Source organism: Phocoena phocoena, chromosome 1, assembly GCF_963924675.1.
Source record: "Phocoena phocoena chromosome 1, mPhoPho1.1, whole genome shotgun sequence".
Lineage (NCBI taxonomy): Eukaryota > Metazoa > Chordata > Mammalia > Artiodactyla > Phocoenidae > Phocoena > Phocoena phocoena.
The window spans coordinates 106,777,897-106,801,575 of NC_089219.1; the positions used below are offsets into that span (position 1 = coordinate 106,777,897).

Here is a 23,679-nt window from a genome sequence, read left to right on the forward strand (position 1 = left end):
GCTGTTTGTACTTTGTTGCTTTACATTTCTTTGCAAAGAGCTGAAAGTGCAGTGCCCTCCAGATCGCAGCTGAAGGATCTGCCAGTGTTGGGGCAAAGGCAGCGAGGTCGGGCACCGCAGCAGAGCTCTCAGCTCTGGGTCTTCCAGGCACAGGGCTCACCCATCCAAGGTGTAGTAGTTCCCGGTGGTCCACGAGGACACTGGAATCTGGGTTCCCCAAAGGCACCTGCTGCTGCAGAATTTATCTAAATGCCACGTTCAAGCTCTTCTTAGAAAGGTATTAACTGATGTGTGCTTTCTGTCTTTTGTCATCCTTTCTTTAGGACAGGTTACACTGACACAGCCCGGTGACGATCTCTGGAGACCATGACCAAGAAAAGAATCGCTGTGATTGGGGGAGGAGCGAGTGGGCTCACGTCTATCAAGTGCTGCCTGGAAGAAGGCTTGGAGCCCGTCTGCTTTGAAGGGACTGATGACATCGGAGGGCTGTGGAGGTTTCAGGTAAATCTGGTTCCTTAATACTTGGAACTCTCGCCGTAACTAGGTGCATAAGATATTTTACCTCGTGTCAGGAAGTATAATGGGCTTCACAGTGATTAGACCTGCCAGACTTCAACCTGCTGACCTCCTCTCAGCAGCCATCACCTCAGGTTCTTTGCAGGCCCTCTTTCCCTATGCTGGCAGCAAAATGGGACGCAGGTATCACTCATTTTTTCCTTCACTGATGTCTGTGAAAATGGCACAGAGGTCATTTTCATTTAGATCTTCCTTGATTTACAATGAGGTTACATCTTGATAAGCCCATCGTAAATTGAAAATATCCTGTTACAAATGTGTTTAATACACCTAATCTACCTAACACCATAGCTGAGCCTAGGCTACCTTAAACGTGCTCAGAACACTTACATTAGCCTACAGTCAGGCAAAATCATCTGACACAAAGCCTATTTTATAATAAAGTGTCGAATAGCTCATGTAATTTATTGAATGCTGTATTGAACATGAAAAACAGAATGGTTGTTTGGGCGCAGAATGGTTGTAAGTCTATCAGTTGTTTACCCTCCTGATCCTTCCAGCTGACTGGAAGCTGCCACTGCCCAGCATCACCAGAGTATGTTACAAAATATCGCTAACCCAGGAAAAGATCAAAATTCAAAATTCGAAGTGTGGTTTCTATGGAATGTGTATTGCTTTTGAACCATTGTAAAGTCAAAAAATCACAAGTTGGGCACTGTCTGTAATGAGTTTTGCCGCTATCCAGGAAAGGGTAACAATCTTGATGGGGGGGTGTAGCAGAATGGCAGACATGTAAAGTGGTTGCTCTTAGTCTGCGTTCATCGGTAAGTGATCTAGAATACTGCTAACAACTTCTTCCAGGAATCCCCCTTTTCAATCTCTTCTAACCTTACTGTTTTTTTTTCTTTTCTTTCTTACCTTCCTTCCTTCGTTGCTTCCTTCCTTCTTTAAACAATTCTCTAATGATTCTAGTGCTTGAATAGGATATAAAATCTGGCTGCCTTCCTTGCTTTGCACTTTTCCTTCACTTGAGAAATCAAAGCAGTAGTCCCGTCTTCAGAGAAGGGCAGAGGGCACCTGCAACTGGGTTTTCTTGTCCTTGCACAGACTCAGTTTTAAAGTTGAGCTGCTTTAATATGCACACCGAGCCCTGCAACTTGTTACTAACAGTTAAGGTATCTTCTTACTTAAATGATAGTTAAGCTTATTATACGTTAAAGAATATCACCCTCCTTAACTGATCTCCAAAGCAATATCCATTGGGTTTGCTTCTCAACTCACTTTTTAATCCAGTGTTTTAAGTGTATTAAGATGTCCAGATTTGTTTCATATTTCGCAAAACAAACACGGTGCTGGTCAGCTACTTAGAAGTGGTTCCATTCGTTCATAGCATTCCTTAGTAGAACAGCAGTACAGTTGTTTTGCATCTGGGCTCCGTCTTGGGGACTAACTCTATTTGACAATCGTCCCTATTCGGATCTGGGTGGATACTCCTTAGCACACCATGCATGCCTCGGTCATAGTCAGTCTTGGGCATGGCTGAAAAGACTGTTAATAAATATTTTGTAATCAATAGGAAATTTTACTTTTGAAATCCAGCCACAGCATGGTGTAGACGTTAAGAGCACATCTGGGTTCAAATCCTACTGTGACCTTGGGGAAAACCATTAACCCTCTCTGTACCTCTGTGTTGTCATCTTTAAGAAGGAGATAATACTGGCACCCACTTCATAGAGTTACTGTGGGGATTAAGTGAATGAATACTTATGTCATCACTAATAACAGTGGCACAATAATTGCTAAACATCAGTTATTATTCAGTAGGCCTAGAGTGTGGCCCACACATTTGGTGTCTGGTAAGCATCCTAGCCAGGTCTGGCAACTACTGACCAGGCATGAAATTAGTGAAGGGTCCACCATCCTACCTGATTATCAGGTTTTATTTCCAAAGTGGTTTAAACTTCTTCTCTGTTAAAGACCCAATTTGGAGTGTTTTCTGATTATACTCTTGGCAAAATTTCAGCACCTTATAAACTGCTTTCTTGAAAATAAATAAGCTATATTTCATCATAATGCTCTGACTACTGTTAAGACAGACCACATCTGTGTCTATTACATTATATACAACATACATATATTTTACATATATTATAAATGCACACACAAACACCACTATATTTCTAGAGCCACGGGGGATGCCTGGCATATATTAGGCACCAAATATATTTATGTTTTATAAATTAATCCTAGAGAAGCAAAATATCTTGGGTGGCTGCTTAGAATGCTTGTGGAAATAGAGACCTTCATTCTCACATATTCCACAGTTACACAGTTGTGGAGCCTGAGGTATTATAAACATCCATTAATTGCAGATTAAGCATGTTTTACATGCTGATGCTGGTTTCCTCAAGAATTGCCTCAGATCTGCTTTTCTGTGACCCCCTTGCTTGTTATTTGGAGCCTTCCTCTCCCCCATCCTACCCCCCCTAAATTTTCTGTAATTCATTGGGGGTTTCATATATAGGATCGTCCCAAGCACTTTGGAATTCCACCATTGCTACCGGGTGTCCAGTAAGCCACTGGCAACTCAGGGCTTCCATTTTCTCTTTCTTGTAACAGGTCTCAGGGACTCAATATAAATTTCTTTCTTCTTGATCTCCTCATTAAAGCTAGACCAGACTGATGGTGAAAAGTCGGTAGAAATGTGAGACATATCACTTTAATTTTCATACTGCAATATTACTTTATGAACGAAATAGCTTAAAATGATAAATCCCTTATGAAATGCTGAGGGGAAATAATTTTTAATATTCTTTAGTCAATCTGAATTTTAAAAATCCTTAAAGCATACCAAAGCAGTGCTTCTCCAACTTTAATGTGCACATGAATCCCTGGAGCTTTTGCTGAAGTGTACATTCCGATTCGTTAATCTGGGGTGGTGCCAAGATTCTATATTTCAGGTAAAGCCCCAGGTGATGTTGATGCTGGTGATCTGATAACTAGAGTTCACGTAGTGAGGTTCTAAAGTGTATATGTGATACAAAGGTACCATATGGATATAATATAATATAAAATGGGCATATTTATAACATTTTAATTTAAAATATGAAATTAAGTAATAAACACCCTTAGTTGAATAGGCGTTCTTAATTCTTAAATATCAACCACCTCCCCCAAAAAAGACAACTGAATGGATACAAAAATACTTAAAAGAGGGCAACTGTAGAGCAGTGGCTATCAGCTTTAGCTGCAACACTGAACAATCACCTGGGGAACTTTAACAAACTTTAACAAATACTGATATCAGTCCATCCAGATTCTGGTTTTATTGGCCTGGGGTGTCAATAAAGGTCTCCACTAGTTATTTCTAATGCACAGCCAACATGGAAACCTTTGCCCTTCAGCTTCTACCCCAGCTTTCCCAGGTGATAAATGAGGATCACATTGCGTGTTGAAAACAAAATCGATAACAGTTCATTGAACAAACATTTCTGAAGCTCAGACTTTGTTAGATGGTGTGGAGACACAGAGTTATATAACCTCCTGCCACTGCCCTCAGGCATTCTGCAGTTTAGCTAAGGATGTGTGGAGAAAAGACTTCTGAGGTGGATGGGATAAACTCTGGTGCCCTGAGCTTTCCGGGGCCACCACACGACCTCTTACCAGCAGATCTCAACCTTGTCTACACATTAGAGAAGGAGCAATTAAAACAGGGTCCCTGGGCTTCCCTGGTGGCGCAGTGGTTGAGAGTCTGCCTGCTGATGCAGGAGACACGGGTTCGTGCCCCGGTCTGGGAAGATCCCACATGCCGCAGAGCGGCTGGGCCCGTGAGCCATGGCCGTTGAGCCTGCGCATCCGGAGCCTGTGCTCCGCAGCGGGAGAGGCCACAACAGTGAGAGGCCCGCATACCGGGGGGGGGGAGGGGGGGGAGGGGGGGGGGGGGGGAAAAAAAACAGGGTCTCTGGGAGTAAGGACCAGGCATTAGTATTTTAGCGTTCCCCAGATGAGTCCAGTGTGAGTACAACAGTCCTAAGACAGCTTCTGTCCCACAGGATTCTGAGAGTCTGTCAAAGGAACTGTTCTCACTCCTCCCACTGAAGGGGAGTCATTTTTCTCCTTTCTTCTGCCCTTACTATTGCCTCCAGTCCCTTCAGTTCCAATTACACTACCCTACGTCCCTTGTTCTCTCTTTTCTCATATGAACTTCCTACTCAATGCGAGTCATGTGCTTAGGCAGGAAATAGAATCAAGATACATCTCTAGAGGACAGATTATTCGCCGATGGTAGGAAATACTAAAATGCAGGAGCAGAAGCTTCTTTTAACACTCACTGACCCAGTACTGCTCTGCCCTCACTCTCTTTTGTAAAGCGGTGAGTTGACAGTGATGAACCCTACGTAGGATCCAATCAGGTGTTTAGAAGGGCTTGAAGGTTTTTGTTGACACACAATAACACTTTGTTGTCTTAGTTGCTTGAAAAAGAATACAAATATATGATTATTGTCACAGGGGTAAGATCTGTGATTCATTTAGCTCAGTGAACCCAACACACCTGGGGTGGAAAGCATGACTCTACTCCTTGTACTAAACTTTGAACCCTTGGAAAACAGGGACAGACTTGTATTTTTTAGCATTAATATAGTGTTTTTATTACAGAGAGACTTTAGAAATATCTACTGAATGAATGAATGAAGTAAAATTTGATAGTTAGGAATGTGTCTACCCCTGTCCCCTCAAACATCTTGGTTCCAAAAGGACCCTACCACTCATTAATTTAATTTTTTTTTTAAAAAAAGTTCTATGTACAAACAACATGTTTAAATAAACTTTGAATTTTAGAACTGTGTTAGATTTACAGAATCATTAGGAAGATAGTACAGAGTTCCCATATACCCCATGCCCAGATATTATTAACATCTTACATTAGTATGATACATTTGTCCTAATTAATGAACCAGTATTGATACATTATTACTAGTTGAAGTCCATGCTTTATTCAGATTTACTTAGGTTTTTTCCTAACGGCCATTTCCTGTTCCAGGTGTTCCCATCCAGAGCACCACAATGCATGTAGTTGTCATGTCTCCTTAGGCTCCTCTTGGATGTGACAATTTCTCAGACTTTCCTTGTTTTTGATGACCCTGACAGTTTTGAGGATTACTGGTTAGGTATTTTATAAAATGTCCCTCAACTGGGATTTGTCTGATGTTTTCATCATGGTTAGACTGGGGTTATGAATTTTGGGGAGGAAGGCCTTAGAGGTAGGGTGCTGTTCTCATCACATCGTATCAATGGTACACACTATCAAACTTATCACACCGATTGATGTTAACCTTGATGACCTGGCTTGAGATGGTGTTTATCAGGGTTTGCCACTTTAAAGTTGCTCCTTTTTTTCTCCCTTGTCATACTATACTCTTTGCAAGAAAGTCACTAGTCACAGTCCACACGTAAGGACAAAGTTGGCTATTCTAGGCCTTTTTTCTTTCCACATAAATTTTAGAATCAGTTTGTCAATATCTACAAAATAGCTAGCTGGGATGTTGATTGGGATTGTGTTGAATCTACAGATCAAGTTGGGAAAACTGACATCTTAACAATACTGTCTTCCAATCTATGAGCACAGCATATCTTTCCATTTATTTATTTATGTTTTTCTTCTTCTGTGTTTTATGGTATCTGCATATAAGTTTCATACATATTTTGTTAGATTTTTACCTAAGCACTTCATTTGGGGGGAGTGTTATTATAAATGGTACTGGTTTTTTAATTTCAAAGTCCAATTTTTCATTTCTGGTATATAGGAAAGTAAGTGACTTTTGTATATTAACCTTGTATCTTTCAACCCTGCTATAATTGCTTATTAGTTCCAGGAATTTTTATTTTTAAATCTTTGAGATTTTCTACACAGTCATATCATCTGTGAAGAAAAATCATTTTATTTATTCCTTCCCAATCTGTATACTTTTATTTCCATTTTTTATCTTATTACATGAGTTAGGATTTCTAGTGCAGTGTTGAATAGAAGTTGTAAGAGGATTCTTTACCTTGTTCTCAATTTTATGGGAGGGAAATTGTCCATTTTCTCACTATTAAGTATGCTGTTAGCTGCAGGTATTTTGCAGATGTTCATTATTAAATTGAAGATGTTTCCCTCTATTCCTAGTTTGTTGAAGTTTTTTATCATCAAGGTGTAGTATAAACAACACTTCTACAAAAATAAAAGAAATACTTCTACCTCCTTAATAAATCAATTTGTTTTTCCTACTTTGAAGTTTTATTGATTTAAAATAAATAAAATATACTCATATAACAGGGGAGAGATTATACAATGTATAATTATATAGACATGGATAGACATAGGTATACAATTGCCCTAGGCATACATAATATTATATATTTGGTGATTAGAATTGACCTTAATTTTATAATATTACTTTTTCCACTTAAAGTTATATCATAGACCATTTTCAGTGTTCCTCTACAGATTTCAAAATCATAGTTTTAAGTATCTCCAAATTCAATCTCTATAATTCACTCATTAATTCATTTCAAAGCATTTATTAAGCATCCAGTATATATGAGGTACTGTTTTGATGACAGAGATGCAAAAAATTAGACACAAATCCTACTTTCGGGTACCTCACAGTCATAGAAACAAATGCAGAATATTGTGTGTTCTAATTTGCCTTGATGGCAATCTGAGCAGAGAGTTTTGGCAGCTTGGAGGTTGAATGCGGCATTTGACTCAGTGGAGAGAACAAGAAATACTTCATCAAAGAAATGACATTTGATGTGACTCTTGAATTATAGATAGGAATTTTCCAAATGAAGAAGCAGTACTATACTGTTACAAAAGTTTAAAGTTGTGAAAGAGTCTGGAATGTTTCAACAAAAATTTAATGACTCAGAAGCTTGAAATTAACTGAGGAGAGCACTCAATGAAGATAAAAAGATAGACTGGGATAGATTGTGAAATATGCTGAGTTTCAAAATAAGAAATTTGCTTTTCCAAATGGAATCAGTAGAGCCCATTAAGCAGTGGGTTGACAGGATCTGCTTTGAATTTAGCAGGATACTTAAGGAGTGGTGTGGAAGGTAAATTCTGCATCATATTGAGATACCATAATTTACTAAACCCTTTTCCTATTGGGGGAGGGGGGCATTTTAAGTGTTTTCTAATTAATAGATATTTTAAATACTATAAAATGAATATATCTATGCATTTGATTTTATATTATTTTGCAATTTTCCTTACAGCAAATTTTTGTGAATAAGATAAAAATATCTTATTCGACTGTTTTTGCAATAAATTTTGATGTATTTCATTAGTTTGTTTTGCATTTTGTGAAAATTATTTCCTTTTTCTATATGTACCTTTCTCAGTATAATTCAATGTACATCTATTAAATATCTACTAAGTGTTATTTATAATTTTATATGCTGTGGGAAAGATCATGAATACAAGTCAAGGGGCCTACAATCTAGTCGGGGAGATAAAGAATAGACTCCAAGACATTATGGAGGTCTTTGAATCCTAAGCTGAAAAATATAAACTAGAGAAAATGGGGCAGCATCTAAAATTTTAATTAGGGCAGAGATACAACCATACCCTAGAAAGAACATTTTGGTTGAAATAGGTAGGATAGATTAGAAGAGACCTGTGGAAACATTATTAGCAGCCAAAGGGAATGAGATCTTGAAGTATGGGGCAGAGAAATGGGAATGATCTATTCAGGATTCTGAAATTGAAAAATTCTTCTCTAAAAATGGGAGGAAAATCATCTCTAATGTGGGCAAAACCAATGAACACTCTCCTTTGTGGCCATTTAATGTTCAGTAACATCCATACATCTTTTTCTGGAATACAAAGAGAAGAGGGGGTCCAAATTGGTTAAGGTAATTTTCCATAATCAAAACAATTTTTAAAAATTCTGGTAGAGTTGAAAAGTCTTCTCTGTTTTCAGATGCATCTGAATCACTTGAGGGTTTTGCTAAAAGGCAGATTCCGATTCAGTAGGTCTGGGATGGGGCCTGAGAGTCTGCATTTCTACCAGTCTCCCAAGTGATGTCCCTACAGCTAGTCCACAGATCATACTTTAGGTAGCAAGGATCTGGAGCAGTGGTTCTCAAATTACAGTGTATTTTGTGGGGCATTAAATTGTTCTGAGACCAATGCCAATGTGTGTGTATGTGCGTGGGCAGGGGGTGGTGCGCAGATACCAGCAAACAATTCTCAAACACTAGCAGGATGTTCAAGAATTCAACTCAGTTCTGATGCTTACCTACCCAGATATAACATCAGATTCCACGAATTGAGGGCTCAGTCCTACAGGACTGCCCCCTCGAACCCACTTCAGACACCAGTCATAAGCCCTGGTTATTACCTGGGCTTCTGAACAACCACCTACAGATTGGAGGTTCCAATGACCCCCTGCTGGGATTTGGACTTCAGTTGCCATTCTCAAGTCCAGGTTGTTACCTATACTTCTGACCAACTGAGTATAAATCAGAAATTCCCATGAACCCCTCCCCCATTGGGTTTGATTAATTTGCTAGAGCAGCTACAGAATACAGGAAACCCATTTACTCACTAGGCAACTGGTTTGTTATAAAAGAATATAATTTAGGAACAGGCAAATGAAAGAGATACATAGGGAAAAGGACACTGAGCTTCCATGCCCTCTCCAGGCACACCACTCTCCCCTAGTCTCTTCAGTTCACCATCCTGGGAGCTCCCTGAACCCCACTCTTGGGTTTTTATGGAGACTTTATGACATAGGCATGATTGATGAAATCATTGGGCATTGACTATTGATTCAACTTCCAGCCCCTGTTGCCTCCCCAGAGGTCAGGGGATAGGCAACTGAAAGTTACAACCCTCTAATCACAGTGTTTGCTCCATTGGTAACCAGCCCACAACCTTAGTTGCTTTCTAAAGGTCACCATTTTAACATAACAAAAGACACTTGGTATCACTCTCAACAGTTAGGAAATTAGGAGAGTATTGGGAGCTCTGAGCCAGGAACTGTGGAAAAAGACCATATATGAGAATATATTTTGACCATCAGGATAACCAGATATATATTTCTTATAAATCACAATATTGCAGCATTTAGCTTATTTCATTTTTATGTTATAAATAATGCTGTCATTCACATCCTTTAACATAAATCTTTGTCTACAATGCTGAATCTTTCTTTAAACGGCTAAGTTGCAAGGGTTTCATATACTTGTCACATTGCTGTCCAGAAAACACTGTACTAAGATCTCATTTCACCTCATTTTTGCTAACACTGAGTAATTGTCTTTGTATTTAGTAAAAACGAGGTAAAATGGGAACACATAGTGGACAGGATGTAAGTTAGTACAGTGTTTCCTGGAGGACAATGTGGCAAGTGCATGAAACCCTTGAAACTTCCCAAGGCTTTGAAATATATATACTATTTAAAAGACTATTACTCAGATGGGCAGTTCTCACTTGGAGTCTTATGTCATAGCAATAAGGTGACAGCTGAGACTGGATGTGTGCTATGACCTCCCTGCTCACATATTTAGAACGTCAGCTGGGATAACTAGACCTTCTGGGGGCTGGCTGCACATCTCTCTATCCCAAACATGCTCTTCATGTGGCTAGCTCAGGCTTCCTCACAGGATGGTGGTCTCAGGGTAGCTAGACTTCTTACGTGGCTGCTGACTTCCACCACAGCAAGCTAGAATCTAAGAGACTCAAGCAGAAACTGCAAGACTACTTATCACTTAGTCTTGGAAGCCATTCAGTATCATCCCAACTGCATGCTGTTGGTCAAAAGCAAGTCATAAAGACAACTTAGATTCAAGGGGAAGAGACTGCACGAGGGCACAAATACTGGGAGATGTGAAGGGCTGTGGAGAGGGGACTTTTTTCTTTTTTCTTTCGCTGTACGCGGGCCTCTCACTGTTGTGGTCTCTCCCGTTGCGGAGCACAGGCTCCGGACATGGAGGCCCAGTGGCCATGGCTCATGGGCCCAGCTGCTCCGCGGCATGTGGGATCTTCCCGGACCGGGGCACGAACCTGTGTCCCCTGCATCGGCAGGCAGACTCTCAACCATTGCGCCACCAGGGAAGCCCGGGACTTTTTAAATTGGCATTTCTTTCAGAAAACATTTTCAAATGTTTGTTGGCTGTTTATAAACCATGACCTTAATTCTCAAGTTGCTATGAATGCTTCTTATTTACTGCAGGAAGAACCTGAAGAAGGAAGGGCCAGTATTTACAAGTCAGTGGTCATCAACACTTCTAAGGAGATGATGTGCTTCAGTGACTATCCCATCCCAGATCACTATCCTAACTTCATGCACAACTCCCAGGTCCTGGAGTATTTCAGGATGTATGCCAAAGAATTTGACCTTCTAAAGTACATTCGATTTAAGGTAGGGAATTTCGTGGGTATCTCTGTGTTCTGAGTTGTTTGTCAAGTAAATGAATAACTGGTCTTATTTACCAGTGCTTAGATTGGTTTGATATGCTCATGTATCTATCCTATCCAGACAGATTCTACTCTATGTCTTCTCTATGTCTGAAAATATACATGGAAAGGTCCCTCTTCTATGTATTTTGACTGCAGATCCAGGAAGCCCCCTTCATTTCATTGCCTTCATTCTATATCATTTGATTACAATAAAACAATGAGGGGAACTGACAGGTATGGGAACTTTAAAACCTTCTGTTTCCACAACTTGCTGCTTAGCCCTTTTATACTTTCTGAAGTACTTTCCAGTGCATTATTTATGTGACCACAACAACCCAGTGAAGTAGGTATTGAAAAGTTATGAGGGAACAAATAAGTTAAGTCTGGCGTAGAGCGAGGAACACTGAATTGGGAAGCAAAACCTTGAGTTCTAGTCTTTGCTCTACCACTAATCAACTTGTGACTTCAGACAAGTAAGTTCCTCAACGCTGATGTGTCTTCAGTTTATTTGTAAAACAAGATGACTGTACTAGATCACTTCACTGGTTCCTTCCTGCTGTAAAGTCTTCTGTGATACTCCTATCATTCTAAACCACGACCATAAAAGAATCAATACTTCTGACAGCTGGCAAAAAGCCCAAATCTTCTACCTTCTGAGCATTCTACTAAATCATGACTCTTTCTCTTTAACAACAAAATTAAAATGGCAATATCCAGTGACGACTTCCAAAGTCAATCATTTACAGCCTAGTGGTCCTTCACTTCTTTAAACACTTATTGAGGAGATTTTTTACCATACTAAACAGTGAAGACACAAAAACAAAAAAAAGTAGTGAATTCACAGTCTAGTTATAGAGATAGAAAAATGAAGAGAAATTTCATTGTAAATATAATTATTAAAAATGAAGAGTTAGTGATAAATGCCACAGAAATCTATACATTGCAGCTCAGAGGAGGGTTGCTTAACCCATCAGGGCATCAGGCATCAGGCACCAGGAAGGTTTTCTTAGAGGAGATAATCCCAAGCTAAATGTTGAAGGGTGAGTATCTCCAAATGAAGAAAGAATAAAAGGATGATACAGGCAGAAGCACTGGATAAAAGTAAGAACATGATACTTATAGAAGATAAGTAATAGTATAGAAGAACAATAAATAGTATAGAAGAACTGTGTAAAAGTAAGAACATGACCGAGAAGAACAATAAATAGTATAGGATGGCTTGGGTATACAAGAGTGGGATCTATATTAGTCGACCAAGACATTATGGTCATAAACCCAGAAGCACATAGAACACATTCTTAATGTTTCCTTAACCTGGGTAGAGTAACCCATATTTATTATTATTTTTTAAAGCTAAAAATTGTGCCACTGACTATCCCACCTCACACCTTCTTTCTTTATAGTTACTTGTAAAATGGGCATTTATGGGAGTCAGAGAGGTTCATTTACAGAAAATATGAGCCACTGAGATGTTTCTCTACTCTGTTAGGAAAGGGAGCCCTCTAGCTCAGTCACAAGTTTAAGGCCAGACAGTGAGAACGGGACTTGAGGTAAGAAGGCATCAGAGGGTCTCAGGATGTCTCGGGGTATGGGGAGGAATAGGCATTTCGTGCATGGAGTGTCTCAGAAGCACAAGAGAAGCCCAAACTTTATTCAAGTATCACATTGCCCTTGGTATGGTCCACGAGAACTAGTAATTTGCACTTTTCTAGAAGCAGAGGAAAGTGCAACATTAGTCTGCCAACTCTGTTTTATTTAGCTTGCCTCATGGAAGTTTTCTCACTCTGACCACAGCCCCAAACAAAAAAGTTCTGATTTGTGGAGTATGAAAGTCAAATACCCCTGCATGAGGTCTGTTATGTGGTAGCAGCCCTTTGTTTACCCTCTGCAAGGAGAGTCCTGTCAGGGAAGATGTCCACTATTTAGGCTGTGGTTATAGTGCCCTGTGGCTACCCCTTTTCTTTTCAGACCACCGTGTGCAGTGTGAAGAAGCAGCCTGATTTCTCCACTTCAGGCCAATGGGAGGTGGTCACGGTATCTGAAGGGAAAAAGGAGGTGAATGTCTTCGATGGAGTTATGGTTTGCACTGGCCATCACACCAATGCTCACTTACCCTTGGAAAGCTTCCCTGGTAAGTAGCCTACAAGGAAGGAAGACACTGGAACTATGCCTGTGACCTGATCCCTAAAAAATGGGAGGAATGTGGTCTGAGTGATTCCTATCTTGGGATGAAATAAAGCTTATCCTGATTCTGCATATTCTTCTGAAAGGTGATGGGGTAACTTGTATTAACGCTATTTAGGAGGTAGAGATACCAGTAATTGGGGGGACTACAGGAAAATTACAAGGCTCTATATTTAGTTTTACAATAATTTTAGTTTTTTAAGGATAAAAGTTGATCTGCATTAGATTGAATGAGGGAATTTTTCTTTTTTAATTTTTATTGGAGTATAGTTGATTTATAATGTTGTGTTAGTTTCTGCTGTACAGCAAAGTGAGTCAGTTATTCATATAAATATATCCACTCGTTTTTAGATTCTCTTCTCATATAGGTCATTACAGAGTACTGAGAAGAGTTCCCTGTGCTATACAGTAGGTATTTATCAGTTACCTATTTTATATATAGTAGTGTATATATGTCAATCCCAGTCTACCAGTTAATCCCTCCCCCACACCTTTCCCCCCTGGTAACCGTAAGTTTGTTTTCTACATCTGTGAGTCTATTTCTGTTTTTTAAATAAGTTCATTTGTACCATTTTTTTTAGATTCCACATATAAGCGATATCATATGATATTTGTCTTTCTCTGACTTACTTCACTCAGTATGACAATCTCTAGGTCCATCCATGTTGCTGCAAATGACATTATTTCATTCTTTTTTATGGCTGAGTAATATTCCATTGTATATATTTACCACATCTTCTTTAACCTGAATGAGGGCTTTTTTAGCAATCGAGGAAATAAACAGAAATATTGAGTTTCTAAGGAAGAAAAGAAAGTTTAAAGAACGAGTTTAATTACAGTCTTTGGCCTGGATTTTCATTCTGAGAGGAAAAAAGCACTCTGTGTATAGTTTAGTGTATATAAGAACATATATACTCCAATTAGAATGGAAGTAGGTATTTACAGATGATGAAAAGAGGGGGTGAGGGATGGGCAAAATAGGTGAAGGGGATTAAGAGACAGAAGCTACCAGTTACAAAATAAATCAGTCACAGGGCTGTAATATGCAGCACAAGGAATATAATCAAAAGACTGTAATATCATAATAACTTTGTATGTTGCATAATCTATATAATTATCAAGTTACTATGTTGTACATCAGAAACTGATATAATATTATAAGTCAACTACACTTCAATTAAAAAAAAAATAAAGAGGGTGAAAAGACAAAAAAGAATGGAGGTTTTCTGAAGCAGTTTGGATTTGTGAGTCCACAGGTCTAAAACACTAACAGATCCTGAGTTCAGCAGACTACTTATGATAAGGAAATCACAAGGTTCCACTCTGAGGTGATGGGAAAAGAAAACAGGCAAAATATTCAGAAAGGCAAGAATGCACCTGAGTAAAAGGAGAACATACAGAGAATATATGCATAAACTCTACACACTGCAAAAAAAATGAATGATTTAACAAATGATATCAGATAAACCATCACCCAGTAATAATTTTCCCTTCTCTTGCAGGAATTGAGAAGTTCAAAGGACAGTACTTCCATAGTCGAGATTATAAGAATCCAGAGAGTTTCACTGGAAAGAGAGTCATTATAATTGGCATTGGGAATTCTGGAAGCGATCTGGCTGTGGAAGTTAGCCACACAGCCAAGCAGGTTTGAATTAGTAAATTATTTACTTTGATTCACCAAGGAAGCTGCAGGTGGACCCAACAGAGTGTATGGATACCTGCACACAGCCCATCAGTGCCAATGGCAAATGCAGGGCTTGGTTTCACTGCCTCAGTTGGCAACATTTTGATTGATGATGTGATGGAGCCAAGGTTACAAGTTAGATTCCCGTCATTCACTTGGCCTCACACTAAGGAATTTGGTCATGATCACAAACTGTGCTCATAATCTCACTCAGCTGTCTCTTCAGAGTGTGCCTCTGGCTCTGAAGAAGACCAGGTGATTGCTGGGAGAGCTTGTTAGAATGCAGCATTCAGAGTGTGGATCACCTGTTGGCCAGCAGAAGTGCTATGCTCTTATCTGAAGGAAAATGTACTCAGTCATGGAAAGCTTTTAACTCATAGGATGTTTGGGGAATTTTCCTCTTCATTCTTCTTCACTCCCCAAATGGAAAAAAGAAGCAGCCTAATCCTCCTAAAGACAACATGGATATCAGTATGAAAAGCATCCACATTGTAGCACATGCAAGCAGCTCTCCCCAGCCTTTGCATACAATTAGGTAACACAGAATAACATTTACTCTAAAGGAATTTCTATGTTCTTGACGTTTTTTGGCTTCCTAGTTTGTTTTTTGTATCATAACTTTTTAAAAAAAATAAATTTATTTATTTTAGTATTTATTTATTTATTTATTTTGGCTGTGTTGGGTCTTTGTTGCTGCGCACGGGCTTTCTCTCTAGTTGCAGTGAGCGGGGGCTACTCTTCGTTGCAGTGTGCAGGCTTCTCATTTCGGTGTCTTCTCTTGTTGCGGAGCACGGGCTCTAGCCGCATGGGCTTCAGTAGTTGTGGCACGTGGGCTCAGTAGTTTTGGCCCACGGACTTGGTTGCTCCGTGGCATGTGGGATATTCCTGGACTAGGGCTCGAACCCGTGTCCCCTACACTGGCAGGCAGATTCTTAAACACTGGGCCACCAGGGAAGCCCTGTATCATAACTTTTGAACTGGGAAAAAAGTATCTTCATTATAAATTCCTAGAAACAGACATCATTAATATATTTTGTTATGCATGTCTTTATTGAATCATAATTTTGTTGGCAATAGGTAAATGCCTGGTTGTTCTTCAGTAACTTTAATTAAGCTGTGCTTCTCCACAAATTGTTTTTAAATTATTTTTAAAAATAGAAGTTTAATGCCACAACTTTGTTAAATGAACTTTACCCACAAACTCCATTCAATAACACTTCCCAGGTCTATCCCCATCTATCCCCACAAAACTGATTTCATACATTACTCCATGAATTAATTCAGCAAGCATTTATTAGGAAATAGGTATGTAAACAATAAAAGGTATGGGTGCTATGATAAAAGAATGTACCAGGTATGTGGTGGGGACCGAAGGCATGAGCTTTCTTTAACACCATTGGCTTGTTAAATGGTCAGTTATAGAGGAGCTGGGCCTTACAAGCATTGAGGAATTGTAAATTGCCAAAGTACAAGGCAGCAAGAGCAGGTGGAGGTAAGGTGGTTGTGTCTGAGAAAGATTTGTGACCTATGTATTTTTGTCACTACTTTACACATAGAGAACTTTTTAACTGAAACTCTGAGCATTTACATTACTCATAACCTATATTTAAAAAGTTATATAGACTGCATATAAAACCATTTGATTTCTAAGACCACACAGGCTCTTTCAATTGTGACATGTAAAAGTGCTTATTTATGATAGCGGTTATGGTCACCATCAGTGAGAATATATGTATGAAGTACATAATTAGCCCTCTATAGACAGGTCACCGTTTAACATGAAATGTTAGACAAAACACCATAAAACAATGTACTTATATAGCTTACAACCTGGAAAACTATCTCCAGAGAGTTTTATAATATAGAGAAAGTGATGCTTTTGCCAGGTAGTTGAATACCAAACTTTTATCAGCTCTGAATGTGGACTTTAGCCAGCAGATAACAGAAAAACGGACCAGCTCCCTTTGTGCTACTTGCAATCTTCAGTATTTCCCTTAAATAATCGATGAAACATTACTTAAGCACAGGCTTTGGTGTCAGACTTAGGTCGGAAATTCAGCTCTACCACTTAGTGCTATATGATCTCAAGCAAGTTATTTATCCTCTCCATTCTTCTCACCCATAAAAAGGACATAACAATACCTACCTCAAGAGGTTGTTGTATTAATTCAATAAAAATATAGATAAAGGACCTAGTACAGTGACTTATAGGTTACAATTCTCAATAAAAGGACGTGATGCTGATGATAGGTTGGGGACTAAAGGATGTATATGCTCTACCTCCCGCCTTGGAGAAAACACATTTGGAAAGATAAAAAATAAGAATACATAATGTTAAATATCAATATAAATACGTTTTTTGTAATAATGTAAACAATGTGAAAGGCAAAATAAAGACTGAAAGTTTTGGATTAATGATGTCCAGTTGCTTTCAGCTTTACTGTTCCACGATTTTAAATGAGTTGGACAGGTGACAAGTGCTAGAGAAGTTCAGAAGATGGAGAGAAAATTATCAGCCAGAACAGTCAGTGGTATCTTCATGGAGGAGGGAGACTTGATCTGGATCTGAAAAATGAATAGGCTTTGGAGAATTAAGCTTTTCAGGGAGGCGTAATGACATTAAACAGAAATGCACTGGTAGTTCAGAGCAAGACATAGTCTTGGTCAGTGACTACACCAATATAATTGTAAGCTTAGTGTTTGACAAGAAAATGGCAGGAAATTTAAAAATAAATATATTACCAGGGAATAAAAAGCCAGACTAATGAGTCTGAACTCATCTTGAAGAAACTGGGTTCCCATTCCTTCAGAGAAATGAGTCAGAGAATGGCAAAAACAAACATTTTTTTCCCCATGCCTCAGGTTTTCCTCAGCACAAGAAGAGGGGCTTGGATCTTCAATCGTGTCGGAGACTATGGATATCCTTTTGATGTGTTGTTGACTTCTCGATTTCAATATTTTATGAAGAAGATTTGTGGTCAATCAATAGCAAATACATTTTTGGAAAAAAAGATGAACCAAAGGTTTGATCATGAAATGTTTGGCCTGAAGCCTAAACACAGGTATGTTCCCAGGCTGGGAGGTGGGCAGTAACAGCCAAGGCAAAGAATAAGGACTGTTCACATAGGCTAATAGTAGGGTTACCTCTATGCTTACATTAAGCAAGTCCACAGAATCTGAGATTAGATTTCTACGTTTCCCCCACAGAAGTCCAAGATCTACTGGTCTGTAATTTTCAGGCTGTAATTCTCCTTGGCATTAACCATTTTATCATTCCCCGAGGTACCAGTTCTTTTTACGTGATGCCCAATAGCAACAACAAAATGGTAATAGAGGGCAGGGCATCATTCATTCATTTATCCAACAAACTGAGCATTTGTTATGAGCCAAGCATTATACTGGCATGAGAATACCGAGACTAAAGACCTAATAGTAATACTAATAGTAATAATAACACCCTACCTTTTTGAGGACTTAATATAAGACAAGCACAGTGCTAAATGAGTTATGCGCATTATCTCATTTAATCCTCACAACAGCCCTATAGGTTGGTACTATTTTGATCTCCATTTTGCAAATATAAAAATTGACACTTAGAGAACCTAATTTGCCCAAGATAACACAAGTAATAAATGACAAACTGGAGGAATGGATGTTTCCTTTAATACTCTAAGAAGAAGACAGACAATAGAATATGATAAAGAAATGCATGGAGTCCTATGAGAGTATGAAGGATAGAAGTCCTCACACAGCCTACAAGGTAGACTGTGATAGCATTTCCAAAGGCTGATTTTAAATGCTGTTTTCCCTTCTGACTTTTATTTTTCATAAATTTATTTATTTATTTTTGGCTGCATTGGGTCTTTGTTGCTGCACGTGGGCTTTCTCTACCTGTGGTGAACAGGTGCTACTCTTTGGTATGGTACTTGGGCTTATCGCGGTGGCTTCTCTTGCTGCAGAGCATGGGTTCTAGGTGCTCAGGCTTCAGTAGTTGTGGCATGCAGGTTCAGCAGTTGTGGCTCACGGGCTCCAGAGCGCAGGCTCAGTAGTTGTGGTGCACGTGCTTAGTTGCTCTGCAGCATATGGGATCTTCCCGGACCTGTGTCCCCTGTATTGGCAGGTGGATTCTTAACCACTGCGCCAACAGGGAGTCCAATGTTTAGGTTTACTTGCTATAGAATAGTAAGTACGATAAGCACCCATATATCCTTCACTTAGATTTGCCTATTATTCGCAGTTTACTATATTTGCTTTCTCTCTCTCCCTCTATCTGGAGATAGATAGATCCATACATATATGGCATCTATATATGCATACATATATTCATACATTTTTTTTTCTGAACCATTCGAGAGTAAGCTGCAGTCAGTAAGACATTTTACCCTACATTCTTTAGCATATATTGCCTAAGAAAAAGGGCATTCTTCTACATAAACATAATTATCACACTTAGTAAAGTTAACATTGATAAAAATACCATTACCTAATATATTGCATATTCAAATTTCCCAAACTGTTTCAATAATATTGTAGCTTTTTAAAATTTTTAGCCATGCCATGTGGCTTAAAGTGCAGAATCCTAACCATTGGGCTGCCAGGGAATTACCTGTAGCTTTTTTATTTTTAAATCCAAGATCCTGTCAGGTATTACACCATTGCATTTAGTTGTCATATTTCTTTAATCTCTCAGTCTGAAATAAATCTCTTTTTTTGACATGGATTTTTTTTAAAGAATTGAAGCCATTTGTTTTGCAGAAAGTCTCTAAATTTGGACTTTCATAGTAGTTCTTCCTCTATTATATTTAGGTTAAACAATTTTGGTGCGAATACTCATATGTTATGTTGTGCCTTCTTGGTGGATCACATCAAGAGCTGTATGATAGCAGCTTATTGCATATTAATGATGTAAAATTCGATCACTTGGATTAGGTGGTATCTACTAGGTTTCTTTACTGTAAAGATATTTTTCCTTTGAAATTAATCAGTGGGGGTGATATTTTGAGACTGTGCCTGCCAACAACATTTCAGGAATTTATTTCACCCAATTATGGAAACTGTAGCATCCATAACTTTGGTGATCACAAAATATATTGAGGTTATATGGAATAATAGAAGAGAGTCAAACAAATAGGGTAAGGAAGTAGCATTCTAATTATAAATACAAGGTCTTGGAATAGCAAAAAATACATTATGCTCTGAGAACTGCACATAGTTTGGTTTCGCTGGACTACAGGCAAAGATGGAAGAGTGACTGAGTACATCTCCTGGTTCACTGGGCAGATAAATGAAAATGTTTGTATGCTCTGCTAAATAAAAAGTTTAGAATGAAGACAGCCCAGAGCCACTGAAAGATTCTAAGCAGGTGAGTGACATAATAATAAATACATTGTGGAACAATCACTCCAAAAATGATGTAGAAGATAGATTGAAAGGGGATGGAGCAGGAAGCCCTAGAGACAGCTGTAATGGCCCAGGTGAAACAGCATAAGTAAAACTATTCTGGGGGTGTTAAGAGGAGAAAGTGTGGCCTTGGTGACTAGATGTAAGACTCACAGTTATGTGGCTTGGGCCACAAAATGTGGATGGTGGTACTGTTAGTGAACAGGAGTAAGTCTGGAGAGAAAGATGAAATGATGAGGTTGGAATGAGGACAGAATCTGTACCTAAAGGTTTGCATCAAAGAATTACTAAATGCAGCAAACCAGTAATACTGTTTAAACATATCTTGTTCCTAAGGAGAGGCCAGCTCTGTCTGAACATCATGGGCTGAGGATTCCCAGAGTTGTTAACACAGGATCCAAGGATTCGCACTGCTTTTAGAAAGGTCCAAGATTCTGCACCTTATCCTATGTTATTTCGAGGAAACACTACTTACCATGCCTAGAGTATCTCAAGGGAATTCATAAAAAAGCATTTGATATAAATCCTAAAATCCTAGGCTGTGTGACCTTAAGCAAGCCACTTAACTTCTTTAGGCCTCAGTTTCCTCCTCTATAGGACCTGGATAATGAAAACTGTCCTGCCTCCTTCGTTGGGTTTGCGTGAGACTCAAATACGTTAATGTATGTAAAAACAGTTTATAACTGTAAGTCACTATACACATGCAATTTATTATACCTTTTGGAAAATGATGGTCCAAGCCTGGCTCTTGGGCCTTTGAAGAGGAAGAGACTCAACAGAATGCTGATAGTCCAGTTCCGCAGATTTCTTGATATATGGATAGAAGCTACTAGACTGTGGACTTATCATATCACTGAGAGCATTATTAGTCCTTGAGAAACCATGCACGTACTCTTCAAATAAAACAATCCTTCCCTCACTTCTCCAACAGCTTTTCTTTCAATGCCATCCAGGGTCAAACTTCTTTTCTTTTTTTCCGGTACGCGGGCCTCTCACTGTTGTGGCCTCTCCCGTTGCAGAGCACAGGCTCTGGACACGCAGGCCCAGCGGCCATGGCTCACGGGCCCAGCCGCTCCGCGGCATGTGGGATCTTCCCAGACTGGGCCACAAACCCATGTGCCCTGCATCGGCAGGCGGACTCTCAACCACTGCGCCACCAGGGAAGCCCCAGGGTCCAACTTGTACTCTGAGATCCTTACCTTTATCAAGCTTGTATACATTAGACCTTTCCCAAACTTCATGAATAAAGGGACACTATTGGCAAATTGATTAACCACCTCAATCAAAATAGAATTTTATTTACATGGCAATGATCTCTCTCTCTCATGATCTCTCTCATTTTTCCTTCTTTATCATCTTTCACAGAGCTCTGAGTCAGCAACCAACCATAAATGATGATCTGCCAAATTGTATAATTTCTGGCTTGGTGAAGGTGAAAACAAATGTGAAGGAATTCACAGAGACAGCGGCCATATTTGAGGATGGCTCCAGAGAGGATGACATTGATGCTGTTATCTTTGCTACAGGCTATAGCTTTGCCTTTCCTTTTGTTGAAGATTCTGTCAAAGTAGTCAAAAACAAGATATCCCTGTATAAAAAGGTCTTCCCTCCTAACCTAGAAAAGCCAACTCTTGCAATCATAGGCTTGATCCAGCCCTTGGGTGCCATTATGCCCATTTCAGAGCTCCAAGGACGCTGGGTCACTCAAGTATTTAAAGGTAAGTGACCATGCAAGATGACTACCGAATTACTTAGTGGTTTGTTTAATTATGTTTATGTTCTTGCTTATAAATAGCTGAGACACTATGTATGATTGTAACAGTGCCTGGCACAAAATTAGTGCTCAAAAATTAATTTTTGAGGGAATATCAAGTAGTAACTTATAACCATGGACATATAGCAGAATCTACTAGGAAGTTTTCCAAAAATAGGCATGCTTTGCCTGGTGGTATTTATTTAATAAGTCTCAAGTGGTGCTTACATAAAATTGTTGAGAAAATGTTCCCCAGGTGATTCACACATGCACTCCAGATTAAAATCCACTCATCTAGATTTTAGACAACTGATACATATTTGTGAAGCAAAAGAATTTAATCTTCTTTCATTATACTTAGAGAAAGTCAAATATAGAAGTGCTGTGATTTCATTTCAGACAAAAATTAAGAGCTGGTTAAAGACTAGTCCAGAATGAAGAAGATTCAGCCACTCAAAGTCTTACTTTCTGCCCTTTATGTTCCCTCTTTCAGAAAGTTTTGGCTAGGAAAACATGAGAAAAAACTTTGGGGTTTGGGATAGCAGGCTCAATATGAATCAGCAGAATGATGTGGCTTCCAAAAGACTTAACTATATCTGGCATCATTAAAAACTATAATGTCCTGGAATTTACAACTGTTCTTCCCTGAACTGGTGAGACCACACCCACAGACATTTTAAAAGTGAAACTGGAGTACATTAAAAGGGGAGAGACAAGAGTGGTTAAGGGGTTTGAAAATGTGCCATTTGAAGTACAACTAAAGGAGCTGGAGAGGTTTGGCCTGGAGAGGATAAGATTTAGGGGAGATATGAAAGTTCCCCTCAGATACCTGAAGAGATGCCCCATGGCAGAAGGTTTTATATATTTGCTTAGCAACACTTCAAAGCGTTGAACCAGAACCAAGGAGTGAAATTTTGAGGGTTTGCACAATATTAGCTTAACATTAAAAATAAACTTTGGTCAGGCCAATAGGAAGTAGCTTCAAGCCTCAGAATAGGGAGAAATCAGATGACTTTTAAGGTTCCTTCTAACAAAGAAGTTCTTTGTACCATTACTAATGTTTAATTAAAACTATTCAAAGTTCTTGTTGAGGGACTTCCCTGGTGGTCCAGTGGCTAAGACTCCACATCCCCAATGCAGGGGGCCTGGGTTTGATCCCTGGTCAGGGAACTAGATCCCACATGCCGCAACTAAAGATCCAGCATGCTGCAAAGAGGATCCTGCGTGCCACATCTAAGACCTGGCACAGCCAAGTAAATAAATAAATATGTTTTAAAAGAGTTCTTATTGAAATTACAGATTCTTCTTCCCTCGTGAAGATCCTCATGGTAGCAGAGAAAAAAGAAGCAATGATGTTAGAGTTGATAGATAAAAATTTTTTCCAAATTTCCCCAAAGTTCTTTCATTTCTTTTTTTTTTTTTAATTTTTTGGCTGTGCCCTGGGGCATGTGGGAGTCATAGTTCCCCAACTAGGGATCGAACCCATGCCCCCTGCAGTGGAAGCATGGAGTCTTAACCACTGGACTGCCAGAGAAGTCCCAAAGTTCTTTCATTTCTTAATTCCTTTTAATTCTATCCAGTAGATCATGTACTCCTTGAGCACTGGACCAGCAATCCAATGCAAGTAACCCGTTAAGTTGGCTTAATTCCAGTCATATAAAGTGAATCTTTTAACTGGGTCAATTATGTAAG

The 23,679-nt window shown here is 39.1% G+C and overlaps 1 protein-coding gene across 2 annotated transcripts in view; it reads left to right on the forward strand.

The window, feature by feature from the left end:
• Nucleotides 1-328: 328 nt before the first annotated feature.
• LOC136119412 (flavin-containing monooxygenase 5-like) overlaps nt 329-23,679 on the forward strand; it is a 28,820-nt gene continuing 5,469 nt past the window's right edge. The window contains exons 1-6 of one of the 2 annotated variants that reach the window (XM_065872940.1): nt 329-501; nt 10,740-10,928; nt 12,935-13,097; nt 14,653-14,795; nt 17,697-17,896; nt 21,600-21,952. In XM_065872940.1, the coding sequence (XP_065729012.1) occupies nt 367-501; nt 10,740-10,928; nt 12,935-13,097; nt 14,653-14,795; nt 17,697-17,896; nt 21,600-21,952 (1,183 nt within the window). In that variant the 5' untranslated portion in view covers nt 329-366. The remainder of the gene's footprint in view (nt 502-10,739; nt 10,929-12,934; nt 13,098-14,652; nt 14,796-17,696; nt 17,897-21,599; nt 21,953-23,679) is intronic. The other variant, XM_065872947.1, reaches the window with a different exon arrangement.